This window comes from Narcine bancroftii, chromosome 6, assembly GCF_036971445.1.
Source record: "Narcine bancroftii isolate sNarBan1 chromosome 6, sNarBan1.hap1, whole genome shotgun sequence".
Classification (NCBI taxonomy): Eukaryota; Metazoa; Chordata; class Chondrichthyes; order Torpediniformes; family Narcinidae; genus Narcine; species Narcine bancroftii.
This window is the reverse complement of record NC_091474.1, coordinates 221,842,195-221,855,998: the sequence shown is the minus strand read 5'-3', so window position 1 is coordinate 221,855,998 and position 13,804 is coordinate 221,842,195. Positions and strand designations below refer to the sequence as shown.

Genomic DNA, 13,804 nt, shown 5'->3' with positions numbered 1-13,804 from the left:
GATGTATATCATCAAGTATAAATTAAAAATTAAACTGTCTGGATTGTTTTGAAAAATTTTCAACCCTTTTTCAGAGGGAACAATGGCCATCGAAAAAGGTTTTAACATTTTGAGTGATCTGTGGAAACCATTTAAGTCCACAACATGATCCAAATCTGTTTCATATTAAACCTACTTTTTGCAACATCATTAACTGTTACAGCAGGGCAACTGGCCATTTGGCCCCACTCGTCCATGCCCACCAAGCTGTCCACCTAAGCTAATCCTGTTCACCTGTTTCCGATTCAATAACCTGCAAAATGTCCTTTCCACATTACAATTGTGACCACCTCCACCACTTCTTTTGACAGCTGATCCCACATGCCCGCCACATTCTGCGCAAGGTGGTCGTTGCGTCTTTCCCTGACCATCCTATGAAGTAGGAGTGGAATGAGGATATTTGGCCCTTCAAGTCTGCTCCGCCATTTCAGTCATAGATGACGTATTCTTCCCATCAACCCCATTCTCCTGCCTTGTCCTCAGAAAATTTGACAATGAATTTGTCTTCTTTACTACCAATTCAACTTGCAAGTTATCCTTTTGGAAATCCTGCATTTGGACTCCCAAGTCCTTTTGCACCTTTGCTTTCTGAATTGTCTACCCTTTTAGAAAAAAGACTAGGCTTTTACTCCTTCCTCTAAAGTGCTTTACCATATAGAGTACATACCAAATGCTGTATTCCATCTGCCAGTTCATTGCCCAGCATGTCTGAGTCCCTCTGCAGATTCCCTACTTTCTCAGCATTATGCATCCCTCTATCTATTTTCATATCATCTGTAAATCTTGCACAAACCCGACAATTCCATCATCTAAATTATTAACATATAGCGTAAAAAGTAGCAGATCCAACACTGACCCCTACGGACCACTACTGGTCAACAGCAGCCAGCCAGAAAGGGCCCCTTTTATTCCCATTCTTCCTTTTGCCAGTCATAGAACCGTGCTAATCTCTATCCTGTAATTCCGTGGCCTCCTATCTTGTTTGGCAGCCTTATGTTCAGCACCTTATCAAAGGCCCCTGAAAATCTGAGTAAACCACATCCATTGACTCTCCTTTTATCCCACTTGTTATTTTCTCAAAAAATTTATCAGGAAAGATCTCCGCTGATGGAAACCATGCTGACCAGCCAATTTTATCTTGTGCTTTCAAGTACCCCAAAATGTCACCCTTGATAACAGACTCTAGAATCTTACTAACCACTGAAGTCAGACAAATCAACCTATAATTTCCAGTCTTTTGCCTCTCTCCCTTCTTAAAGAAACCTTAAATCTTTGCACTCTAGTTCTCTTGCCCTTGTAAAAGTCTTTGACAGATGATGTACATGAATAATGGATACTTTTAGGTCTAGAACATTATATTTAAAATTTTTAAGTTTAAATTTAGCCATTCAGCATGGTAACAGGCCTTTTTGACCCATGAGCCTGTGCTGGCCATTTAAACCCAATGAACCATAGAACCCTAGAATATTAAAGCACAGAAACAGGGCCCTGTGGCCTTTCTAGTCTGTGCTGAATCGCTTTTTTTATCTAGTTCGACTGACCTGCACCCAGTCCACAACCCTCCACACCTCCAAGGATCTACCCAAATTCCTTTTAAATGTTAAAATTGAGCTCCCATTTACCACTTCAGTTAGCAGGTCATCCACGCCCCTCCACTCTCTGGGCGAAGAAGTTCTCCCTCATGTTCCCCCTAAACTTTTCCCCTTTAACTCTTAACCTATGTCCTCTGGTTTGTATCTCATCTATTTACATTTAGTCTGTCTATCCCCCTCATAATTTTAAATACTGTATCAAATTTCCCCTCTTTCTTCTATGCTCCAGGGAATAAAGTCCTAACCTGTTTAACATTTCCCTGTAACTCAATTCCTGAAGCCCAGACAACATCCTAGTAAATCTTCTCCGACTCTTTCTATCTTATTGATATTTTCCCTATAGTTAGGTGATCAAAACTGCACACAATACTCCATATTTTGCCTCACCAATGTCTTATACAACTTTAACATCCAAACTCCTGTACTCAATACTTGGATTTATGATGGCCAATATGCCAAAATCTCTTTTTACAACCCTATCCACCTGTGATGCCACTTTCATGGAATCATGTATCTGCATTCCCAGATCCCTCTGTTTTACTACACTTGTCTGCGCCCGACCTTTTACCATGTATGTCCTGTGTTGGTTTGTCCTTCCAAAATGCAACACCGCACACTTGTCTGCATTAAATTCCATCTGTCATTTTTCAGCCTATTTTACCAGCTGGTCCAGATCTCCCTGCAAGCTTTGAAAACCTTCTTCACTCTTAGTGTCATTTACAATTGACCTATAATCTCGGTACGTTTTTGAATGGTGGGAGAAAACCGGAGCACTCAGAGGAAACCCACGCAGACGCGAGGAAATTGTACAAATTCCTTGCAGACAGCACAGATTCGAACCCAGTTCGTTAGCGCTGTAACAGCGTTGCGCTAACCGTTACGCTAAGTGTGGTGCCCATTATTTTAATACAACAAATACTCTGCAGAACATAATCTGTAACAGTCACAGATAATTGTGAAAAACGTTAAAATACTATTTAAGTTCTCCATGTATAAAGTATCACATTTTTCAAAAATGAAATGTTTTGATTTATCATTAGTAATTCATATATTACATATACAAAAAGAAATGGAACAGGATGCTTGATTGTTTATGCTTGATTATTTAATTAGTCGGAAGTACCTGAGGCAGAGAAACAGAACAAACATGATCGGTCTATTATATTTTTTTACACAGCAGCTGCATCCCAGGAAATTATTCCAATTTTCCGGGAATGCATGCTAAATAAAAGGCTCGGAATGGGAATGAGGGTGCCATTCCCGTTCTGACATTTTACCTTCTAGACCCCTTGTCAATTTCCCGGAATGCCTGCAGTGTAAAATGCTCTGCGGGCCTTCCAGGACCAACTTGGGTTAAAATATATTGTGCACTGTAATTTTCTTAGTATATTTGTAATTTTTTTTTACTGCTGCGTGCTCTCTCCCATTCTGACCCGGCGGCCTGCTGTCTGCTCTCTCCCTTGGCCCACTGTCCTGCTCTATCCCGATGGTCCACTGCCTGCTGTCACCCTTGACCGCTGTCCTTCTCTGTCCCAGCAGCCTGCTGTCTGCTCTCTCCCTTGGCCTGCTGTCTTTCTCTGTCCTGGTGGCCTGCTGCCTGCTCTCTCCCTTAGCCCACTGTCCTGCTCATCCTGGCGGTCCACTGTCTGCTCTCTGTTGCTGTGGCCTGTAAATCCTTTTTCCCCATGCTCCATTATATATTGTGTGCGTATGTCTAATTCAATTATGTGCGTTTTTCCCCGCACTCTTTCATATTGTGCACATGTGTGCTTTTCCCATGCTCTTCTATTAATCGTTGTGTGTTAATAAAGGCAACATTTAATAACAAACCCACGTGTCCAGACTCGTCTCTCATGGACCTGACACTTACTCAACACAACAATGGCCAATGTGGGGACCAACAGCATTTCTGTCAGCATTACTCACCATTATCACCCTAATTTCAACCTGGCACATAAAACCGGAGGGATATTTTTGAGACATTTTAATGGGAAAAGCAAGTAGATCTAACATGCTGTCAAATACATATGCTATAAGAGAGACTAGACGCAGATGCTAACGCTGTAGCGTTACACGTCCCACTCCTTTTGTTCCCAGAATGCCGGTATGCTGTCTAAAATTGCGGACAGAAACAAAGATTTGTAGTTTTGGTTGTTCCTATGTGAACAACCAATGCCAAGATGTCAGACACTCTTCAGAACGGTAAAATCACACAAAGTCTATGTATAACATAAATGACATTTTACCAGAATCCTATTCAAAACAAAGCTTGAATAGCTGTGTGTGGCAGCTGATGTTTCGTCATAGTTCTGATAAAAGGACACTGACTAATCAAATGAACTTTCTTTTCTGCCCCGCAAATGCTGTCCAACCCACTGAGTATTTCAGAGATCTGCAGCATTTTGCTTTTATATTATGTCTGCTGTTCATTACGCAAGCATCTCTGAAATGTGGACACAGTTATTTGAGGAACATATGTGTACAAAGAAGACCTCTGGAATATTGTGATTAAAAAAACAAGCATCTACTGGAAACAGAAAAGCGGAGTGAGAATGAAGGGATCATTCACAGGTTGGTAGGCTGGGATTAGAGATCAGTGAGATACTGCAGAGATTAATAAACCATTAAGAAATATTTTTACCTTTGAGATCCAATATCCATGATCGGATTTTCCTTACCTTGGCAGTTTTTCCAGTTGGTGTTTCAATTTCCAGCTCTGTGCTTTTAGCAGCGTCTACTATTTGATCGTAGTTGAACACCAGTTTAGAGCCCAGTGTGGCTTGCTTGACTTGAATGCAATCATTGACTTGGAGAGATCTGTGGAATAGTAATAATATTCTTTGTGATGAATACCCTTTTAATATTTCCTACTCAGGTTTTACCATGGCAATTCAAATTGCATGCAAGCCATCATGTTCTGATTGAGACATGCACGATACTCACTTAGATGAAGTGACAATTGCTCAAAGGCAGGTCTTTCACAACCCTGCAAATTAGGCAACCAAAAACTCTTTCTATACATTTGATCAGATTCAAGCAGTCACAAACAAATAAAAGCAGCAGCTGTTTTAAAAGGAAAATTTTGTTTTAATGAAATTAGTTCCACTATCTCCAAAGAATGATCAATAATGTACTGGAGTCACCAACAAAAACAACTAGTGGATGGGAGCATTGGTTTGTTCTTGAATTATATTTTTGACCAAAAACTCAAACCATTCGCATTATTAATATAATAAGGGACTGACTGTCTCTTGTGAGTTATCTGTGGCTCCAATGTTTGTCTGATGAAGATGACACATCTGTTACCTCTTGTGTTTTAACATTTTACCCCATAACTTGAACATTTAACTGAAAAACAAATAATGAGGAATGGGATATTTGAAAGATTGAAGAACCCTGGAGGTACTTAGCAGTCAAAGCCACATGTGTGGGAAAGGAACAAGAGCTAATATTTCAGCTCAATCAAATGCTGCCCGACCTGAAGGATTTTATTTCAGGTTTACAGTGTCTGCAGTATTTTACTTCTTGATGTGATGCATTGCGCTTATTTCTTTATTCACAGATTCACAGTTGACCTGATTCACACTTTTCTATAACTGAGGTGCAATGATCTTTGCTGTTTGGTAAGTCACATCCACAGATCCACAAGACGTACTTGGAAGTGGTTGACCTGATTCACACTTTTCTATAACTGAGGTGCAATGATCTTTGCTGTTTGGTAAGTCACATCCACAGATCCACAAGACGTACTTGGAAGTGGTTCAGATTATTTAGAGAACAGGATTTTCTTCAACTTTTTCTGCAGTAATTTTAAGAGCACGAAGTAGGAAGTCCAGAGATTTCACTCAGTCTAGCCAGCTGATCCAGTCATAATGACCCCTCCTCCACCTTCGCCACAGATTCTACCTCATCTCAGACGCCTTTCTTGATATTAACCACTCAATATTCAAATAAGCTTTTAACTTGCATTTTATGAGTTTCCACTGCTTTTGTGGACTTTTATATATCCATTTGGAGATTAATTAAATGTTGCAAAATATCCGACACAGTCTTAATGTCCACATGGACTTTGAACCACGGTGTCTGATTCGCATCTGATCAGTCAATGAACAAACACCCCACAGTATCAGTCATTTTTATTACAAAACTCCGTAGGAAACAAAATAAGGTAGAGAACAAAACGCTGCCTCTTAAGAAATTTTAACCCCACCAAGATGCCTGGAGAGGGACTGGTTTAAAAGTTAACAATTAATGCAAAGCCATTTCAAATTTCAAGTTCAGAAGGCCAACAAGTGGTGCTGGAAGTTGAGCTGGTAGCAGAACAAACAGTTGGAAAGGCAGTGATGCTTCTGACATTCATGTCTTGGAGACACAGTCGATGTGCTCCCTTATTTACAATGATCTGACTTGTAAGGGCTCGAATCTACACTTTCAGTTTCAGGTTCCAATCCGTTCCCATGCTTGCAATGTCCGGTGCGCTACTCTCTCGTGATGTTGAGTCAACCACGCTTGCAGTTGGGTACATTAATGTTTTTTTTCACTGTGGAATAAAGGTATTCAAAATTTAATTATATAAAAACTAATTATTTATTGTTAAACAAGGATAGGGTCAAAGGATATGAAGATATAAATAGGTCATAACCTCATTGAATGGAAAAATGGGTAAATAGCTTCCTCCTAGATCTGCCTTTCCAGTTCCTGCTTTGAAATCCCATATTAGTTTCCTTGCCATGTTCCAGGATTAATCAGTTGGTAGGTACTAATCGTGTTCTTACACAAACTATTTTGCTGAAGTATGGAAAGCTTTGCCACAGGAAATGACTGAGGCAGAGACAATTTCACATGTTAAGGCAAAAACAGACAGCTGTCTGAGGAATTTAAGGGACTCTAGCAGGAGGATTAATTTTGGATCGCTGTAGCAGAATCAACAAGGTTCAAAATTCCTTTGTCGTCATGTAATAGTACGGAACATGTAACATTACACAAAATTGCCTTCTGCCTGCTGTAAGGCAAAGAGACATCATTAGTGTCACCCAGTGCCCCATACGCTATGAGAGAAAGAGAAGCAGAAGAGTCTCCTCAAAGTCACTGAGTGAAATGGATTTGCCTCCAGCGATCTCAAAGCCTCTGCAGCAACTAAGGCTCATGTTCGATCCATTGGCAACTCGAGCACCAGATCCAAACCTCTGACACGATCAGGAAGCCTTCAGTACCTGAGGCCCTTCGGGAGCCCTTCTTGCCCTCAGCACCCTCTCAATTTCCAGTCCATGAGCCACTCTCCAGCACCCCATAGCCTGTGCAGGTTCCCTGACTGCAAGTCGTCCACAGCCTGTGTGAGTCCCTCAGCTGCTGAGTCCGTCGCTGGTCCACCATCCTGTAGGGTTGTCTCCTCAGCTTCTCCTTCTCAACTGAGGGTGTTTTACCTGTTTCTGGTGCCCTGTGCCAGGCTGCTGGCTCCCTAGATTCTGCAACTCCTCGTGGTCACTGCCGATCGCAGGCACTGCTATCTTGGCACAGTCCTGTGTGTAGTGAACTGGGAATTCACTACTAGTGCTGTGCTTTACGGACTGAGCTGAGCTGTCAGTCTTCCTCTTGCCTAGCCTTGCTATACTGACATTGGCCGTGTATTATCTCTACCATTAAAGACACTCCCCTTGGGTATAACTGTGTATGCACCCATTGTCTTTCATTATTGTACCATTAGTTTCTGCTAATATAAGCCATGATTATTGTTTGACTACATCGCCTTTGTCTACTTCATCAACTGGCACTTCAATTTTATTAGCAGAAATGGATGCAGCCCTCAAGCCAGAGCAGCTGATAATCAACCAGTCTGCCTCGAGGGCCAGAGAAATTTTCAGCCACTGGATTGCAACCTTGGGAGCTGGCGGTGTTGATACAGTTCCCTGGTCTGTAGTGTGAGAAGGTTGGACTTCTGGATCCACTCCAGAATCGCCAGCGTGAGGTAGTGGGGCCTCAGCATGGCCATCTGAATGCTTACTCGGGGTCACAGGCTGGGGGGGGGGGGGGGGGGGGTGAGTCCAACCTCTCAGGATCACTCCGAGTAGGGGTGTGCGGAAGGGGTGAACCAGGCAAGGCTGGATCTTTTCACTCCTCCCCTGCATATTTCCTCTCCTGGACCCCCACTCCCCCCCCCGCCAAAACTCCAGTTCAATCCACAGACCATGTGTGCCATCCTTACTGAATAAAAGCATGTTGTACTCTCTCTGGTCTTGAGTGCTCTCTGTCGTGCTACACTGTAGTTAAAACACCATCTGCTTCTTTAACAGGCTATATAACACCTGTACGGATCTACTGGCATCAGAATTGGGTGGTTGAACCCTTCAGAGCAGCACGGTGTAGAGGCTGTGTTTAGAGGTTGGTTCCATTTTAAATTCTACCTGGCCCTTCCAGTATGATCTCTGGGATACCCTAACAAAGATTATGGGAGTCACCTTCCCAGCCGACCCCGAGCTTTGTCTTCTGGGGAACTTTACCGTGGTTGGTAGATAATTCACTAATTCTCAAATTAAATTCACAGAAATTGCCTTATACGAGGCCAGGAAGTGCATAGCAGTAACATGCACTCCCACCTTCTCATGGATAGGTGGTCTTCAGAGATGAATATCTGGATCCCACTTGAAAAGGTTACATACAATCCTGAAAGTCATGCAGCCTTATTTAGAGCATATAGGTACCTCACTGGCACCAATATAGGGTCGCGATCACTACTGGCTAACCAGTACACCTCTGTAAAGATTTTAACACTGTTATTATAGTGTCTCCATATGTTTTACTGTACGCACTGACCGTGCAATGCTTTTTTATTTATTTATTTTTCTTCGTTCTTTCTCCGTTTAATAGGCCATATAGAGGGGAGAGGGTGGGGGGAGGGAAGGGTTCTCTTGAATTTTTGTATTTGGTATGATTGTTTTATATATTTTAAATGATAAATATTTTAAAAAAAATGCATTATATCAATGAAGCAATTACTGGTTCAAAACCTAGTTCTAATCATTATTCAGTAACCTGCCTATTAGAAAGCTAGCCCTTCACTACAATCTCATGTTTGTTCCTAGCAAATAACACTTTTTACAACATAAAATGTTGCATAACAAAAATATTAACTGGTCTGATTAATTATTGATTTCTGAGCATTAATAACACAAAATAGTATCCTCCTTTTGAACTATGCTCTTCAGCTTCATTACAGACTGATATTTGACAGGTTATCTCTGAACTATTCTTTGTACATTCTGATGCAGACAACTAAAAATAAATCAGATTTATTTGAACACTTTAGATCAAAGTACAACTTGGAGATGGTTCACTCTCCTAAAGGGATGCTCTCTCCATTATTAATTGGAGCAGAAAATTGTACCCAAATATCTTTAGCAAGTTATCTCAGGCTTCGACTTGGATATACAGGTCATGATTTCAAAGTTCCTGGATGATAAACAGTGAGCAAAAGTCATCCACATGTTGAACCTTCTCCTCTATCATTATTAACAAAGCTCTTGACCACATTTCATTCATTTCCCTCAACTCTGCTCTCAGCATCCCCTTCCTCCAGGACAGAACAAGGATAGTCTCACCTTCAACCCCACCATCCGCCTTTAATACATCATTCTCTGCAGTTTCACCCACCTTCAAAGAGATTTTGCCACCTACACATGACCTCCTCCCCTATCCCTACCTGAGGGACCATACACCTGTCTGCATTTAGGGGTCAGAGCTGGAGAGGGTTAATACTCAAGTTCATGAGAGTCCACATTTCAAAGGACCTCTCCTGGAGCCAGTACATTGAGGCACACCAATTCTTCTATTATCTAAGAATTTTGGGAAGATTTGGCATGTTGTTGAATACTCTATCAAACTTCTATAAGTGCACTGTTCAAAATATACTGCCTCACAACCTAGTTTGGGAATTTGAGTGCCCAGGAATGCAGAACGCTGCACAAGGTAACAAACATAGCCAAGTTCATCACAGGCTCTGACCTTCCATCCATTGAAGACATCTATGTGAGGCACTGCCTCAAGAAGGCAGCCAACATCAAAAAGGACCCCCATCAGCATAGTCAAAACCTCTTCTTGTTGCAACCTTTGGGAAGAGGGTACAGAAGCCTGATGACCAGCCCCTCAAAGATCAAGAACGGTTTTTATCCAACAGTTATCAGGCTCTTGAACTTCCCCTTATGATCTAAATCATAAACTACTCTGGGATTGGGGAGAGCAACACAGTTGTTGTAGTGGTTAGCTCAATGCTTATACGGGGCCAGTGATCAGTACCGGGGTTCGAACCCCACGCTCTTCTGTAAGGAGTTTGTACATTCTCCCTGTGTCTATGTGGATTTTCCCTGGGGGTTCCGGTTTCCTCCCACCCTTCAAAACGGACCAGGGGTATAGGTTAATTGGGTGTAAATTGGGTGGCATGGACACATGGACTGAAATTTTAATTTTAAATTTTAAAAGTTTAATCATTTAAAGTTTAATTTAAAAAACCTGATTGCACTATTGAAACCTTTTTTTTAAATCGTGCACTACCGTAACTGAATATTTATTATCTATCTACCCTTCATCTTATTATCTCTTTCCGCATGGTAATTTAATGTGAACTGTCGGAGTTTTCTTTCCCAGAGTACCTGATTGGCTGCACCAAGTAATGATTTTAGTGGCATATGTACATTAGATTTATGTGTATGGCAGCAAACTCATTATTGTTGCCAATTCCATAGACCAGAAGTCATTGAAGTAGAAATAGCTAATCAGTCTGCCCCACTATTTAATCATGAGCTGATCCATTTCGCCACTCAGCCCCACTGCCTGGCCCGCTTCCCATAACATTTGGCGCCCTGGGTAATCAAGAACCTATAAATCTCTGATTTAAATACACCCAATAACTTGGCCTCCACAACTGTCTATGGATATACCACCCTCTGGTTGAAGAACTTCCTCTGCATCTCTGTCCCAAGCGGAGGTCCTTTAATCTGAAGGTAGTGCCTTCTTGTCCTAGAAGACTCACTCAACATGGGAAACAACCTTTCTGCATCTTCTCTCTTCACACTTTTCAACATTTCACTGTGATCCCCTCATTCTCTCAAATTCCAACAAATTCCCTGGTTTACTCTTCGGTTCCCACCAACCATCCATCTTCTTCTGGTGCTTTTCTTTGCAAATATAGGCCCAACATCACTTGTGCTTTCATATCTACCCTTCCCACCATCCAGGGACCCACACAGATGAAGCAGCAATTCCCTTACACTTCCAATCTAGTGCATGGTATTAAGTATCACAGAGTGGTGTCCTCTGCCCTAAACAAACAAAACAGATTGGGTGGCAACTTTGCGGAGCACTTGCATTTAGTCCACAGGGCAACCCTGAGCTTCCCGTTTACTGCCCCTTTAATATTTCATTCCTCTCCTATTGGCCTGTATCCCCCCCTCTCCTGATACAATGATGCCCAACACAAGCTTAAGGAGCAACACTTTATCTTCTGCCTGGGCAAGTTGCAGCTTTTCAGTCTCAATATTGAATTGTACAACTTCAGATGACTTCATTTTTTAGTCTACATCAGTTGTTCATCTGTGATATTAGGGTCAGCTTGTTCTTTTTCTCCAGAAGAAGGAGATGCCCAACCTGACCTACTGGGCAAATCTTTTAGCTGACATTTTGCAACTCCTATATCCTTTTGTATAGTAAAAGTTCAAAAATTTAGATACCTTTGTTTTTTCATATATATTCTGATATCGCCTCAAACCGTGCATCTTGGCGCCTCACAGTTCGGCGGGCAGCAACCTCCTTTGAAGAAGACCGCAGAGCCCACCTCACTGACAAAAGGCAAAGGAGGAAAAACCCAACACCCAACCCCAACCCACCAATTTTCCCCTGCAACCGCTGCAACCGTGTCTGCCTGTCCCGCATCGGACTTGTCAGCCACCAACGAGCCTGCAGCTGACGTGGACATCTTACCCCCTCCATAAATCTTCGTCCGCGAAGCCAAGCCAAAGAAGAAAAATTTTTTGGATTAATAATTAATACTTAATTAATATTTTTTTGTTTTTTTTTATATATATCGATCTTTTTTTTAAGATATATATTTTTTATTTTTTTAAATTATACTAATAGTATTAATTCTTCACTCTTTATCGTGGAGGTGGGGGGGGGGGTTTAGGGGTTAAAAATAGTTTTTTTTTAGTCTTAGCTTTTAGTTGTTAGGGGGAGATGCCGAGATTGGTATTGTATTAACTATGTTACTTTATACTTGTATTACTTAATTTTGTATTTTTTTTGTACGTGAATTACTTACTTTCTTCATAAGTTAAAATTAATAAATAAAGTTTCAAAAAAAAAATTTAGATACCAGAAATGCGGATTTCTCAAAAACTCTTGGCTGAGATCAGAAGATAGCTTTGACTCAATTGAAATTCCGATATAATACATTACAGACTTATCAATTTGAATGTTTACTTAATCAAACCAAACAATGATATTTAGAGTGGGGAGAGAAGGTGCATAAAGTACTTGCATGGCAATTAAAGAAGAAGCAGACCTCAAGGGTTATTAATGCTGTTAAAAAGAATTCAACAGTTACCTATAAATCTCAGGAAATCAATGAACAGTTTTATTCATTTTATAAAAAATTATATACTTCTGAGGGGAAACAGGATAATGGATCTATTGATTCTTTTTTATCTACATTAAAGTTGCTAGCATTAGATGAAGAGGATATTATAGATTTGGAAGGTCCGTTCACAGATCTATGATGGAAATGCCTAATGGTAAGTCACCAGGAGATGACGGATTTTCGGTGGAGTTTTATAAAGTTTTTATGAAGATTTATCTTCGGTGTTTGGGTAGGTATTACAACAAGTGACTGAACAGTATGAGTTACCAGAATCTTGTTCTAGTGCTTTAATTTCTGTAATTCCAAAGAAAGATAGAGATCCATTAAAGGTATCTTCGTAAAGACCTATTTCTTTATTGAATGTGAACTATAAAATAATAGCTAAATTGTTAGCAAATTGGCTTGCTAAATATTTACCTAAATTAATACATGTAGATCAAAGAGGTTTTTAATTAAAAATAGACATGCTTCGGATAATATTCTTCGATTAATTAGTTTGACCAATGCAAGCAAACCGACGGCAGCCCAACCATCCAATGGTAGTTGCACTTGATGCGGAAAAAGCTTTTGATAGGGTCGAATAGAATTTTTTATTTAAGGTCTTGGCAAAGTTTAAATTTGGCCCTTTTTTTATTGGCTGGGTTAAAGCTTTATATACAAACCCGACTGCTAGGGTGGTGACAAATGGACAGATTTTGTTGTCATTTAAATTAATAAGTTCTATCGACAAGGTTGTCCATTGTCACCAGCCCTATTTGCATTGGTCATTGAACAGTTAGCTCAATTAGTACGGCAAAATGAGCAGATACAAGGGATGAGAGTTTGGGTTATAAGATTAATTTATTTGCAGATGATGTTTTGATACACTTAACAAATCCGGAACAATCTCTGCCGCATTTACAGGCATGTTTATTACAGTATGTATCATTATCTGGGTATAAAGTTAATTAGGATAAAAGTGAAACTTCACCAGTAGGTGAAGGAGATTATTCAGTTTATAAAAATGTTATTAATTTGAAATGGACAGATAAAATTAAATATTTAGGAATAATTGTGAATACTGAGTATCAATCTTTATATAAATTATTTTCAATTGTTGAAAAAGATAAAAGCAGACTTAATTAAGTGGAAAGATCTTCCGTTAACTTTAATTGGCCAGGTTAATTGTATTAAAATGAATACTTTTCCATGTATTCAATATTTGTTTCAATCAATACCATGTTTTCTTACAAGGAACTTTTTCCAGGATTTAAATAAAGCTACTAGGGAATTTTTATGGAAAGGTAAATTACCATGGGTAGCATTAAATAAGCTTACTTGGAAGTACGCATTAGGAGGATTGCAATTACCTGATTTTCAGAATTATTATGAGGCAGCCCAACTTAAATTTATTAGTGGTTTGATGGATTTGGATCAATCTCCAAGTTGGGCTAAAGTTGAGATGGCATATATTTCTGAAACTGCAGCACATCAATTTATATTTCGGTGGAATATAGATTTATTACGGGAGTATAATGTGGTGATATTAAAACATCTATTGATGTTATGG

The 13,804-nt window shown here is 40.2% G+C and overlaps 1 protein-coding gene across 2 annotated transcripts in view; it reads right to left on the bottom strand.

Moving 5' to 3' along the window:
- The window catches only part of LOC138737046 (uncharacterized), a 320,977-nt gene that overhangs the window by 231,996 nt on the left and 75,177 nt on the right, over nucleotides 1-13,804 (bottom strand). For both annotated transcript variants that reach the window (XM_069887474.1, XM_069887475.1), the window contains exon 2: nucleotides 4,310-4,448. In XM_069887474.1, the coding sequence (XP_069743575.1) occupies nucleotides 4,310-4,448 (139 nt within the window). The remainder of the gene's footprint in view (nucleotides 1-4,309; nucleotides 4,449-13,804) is intronic.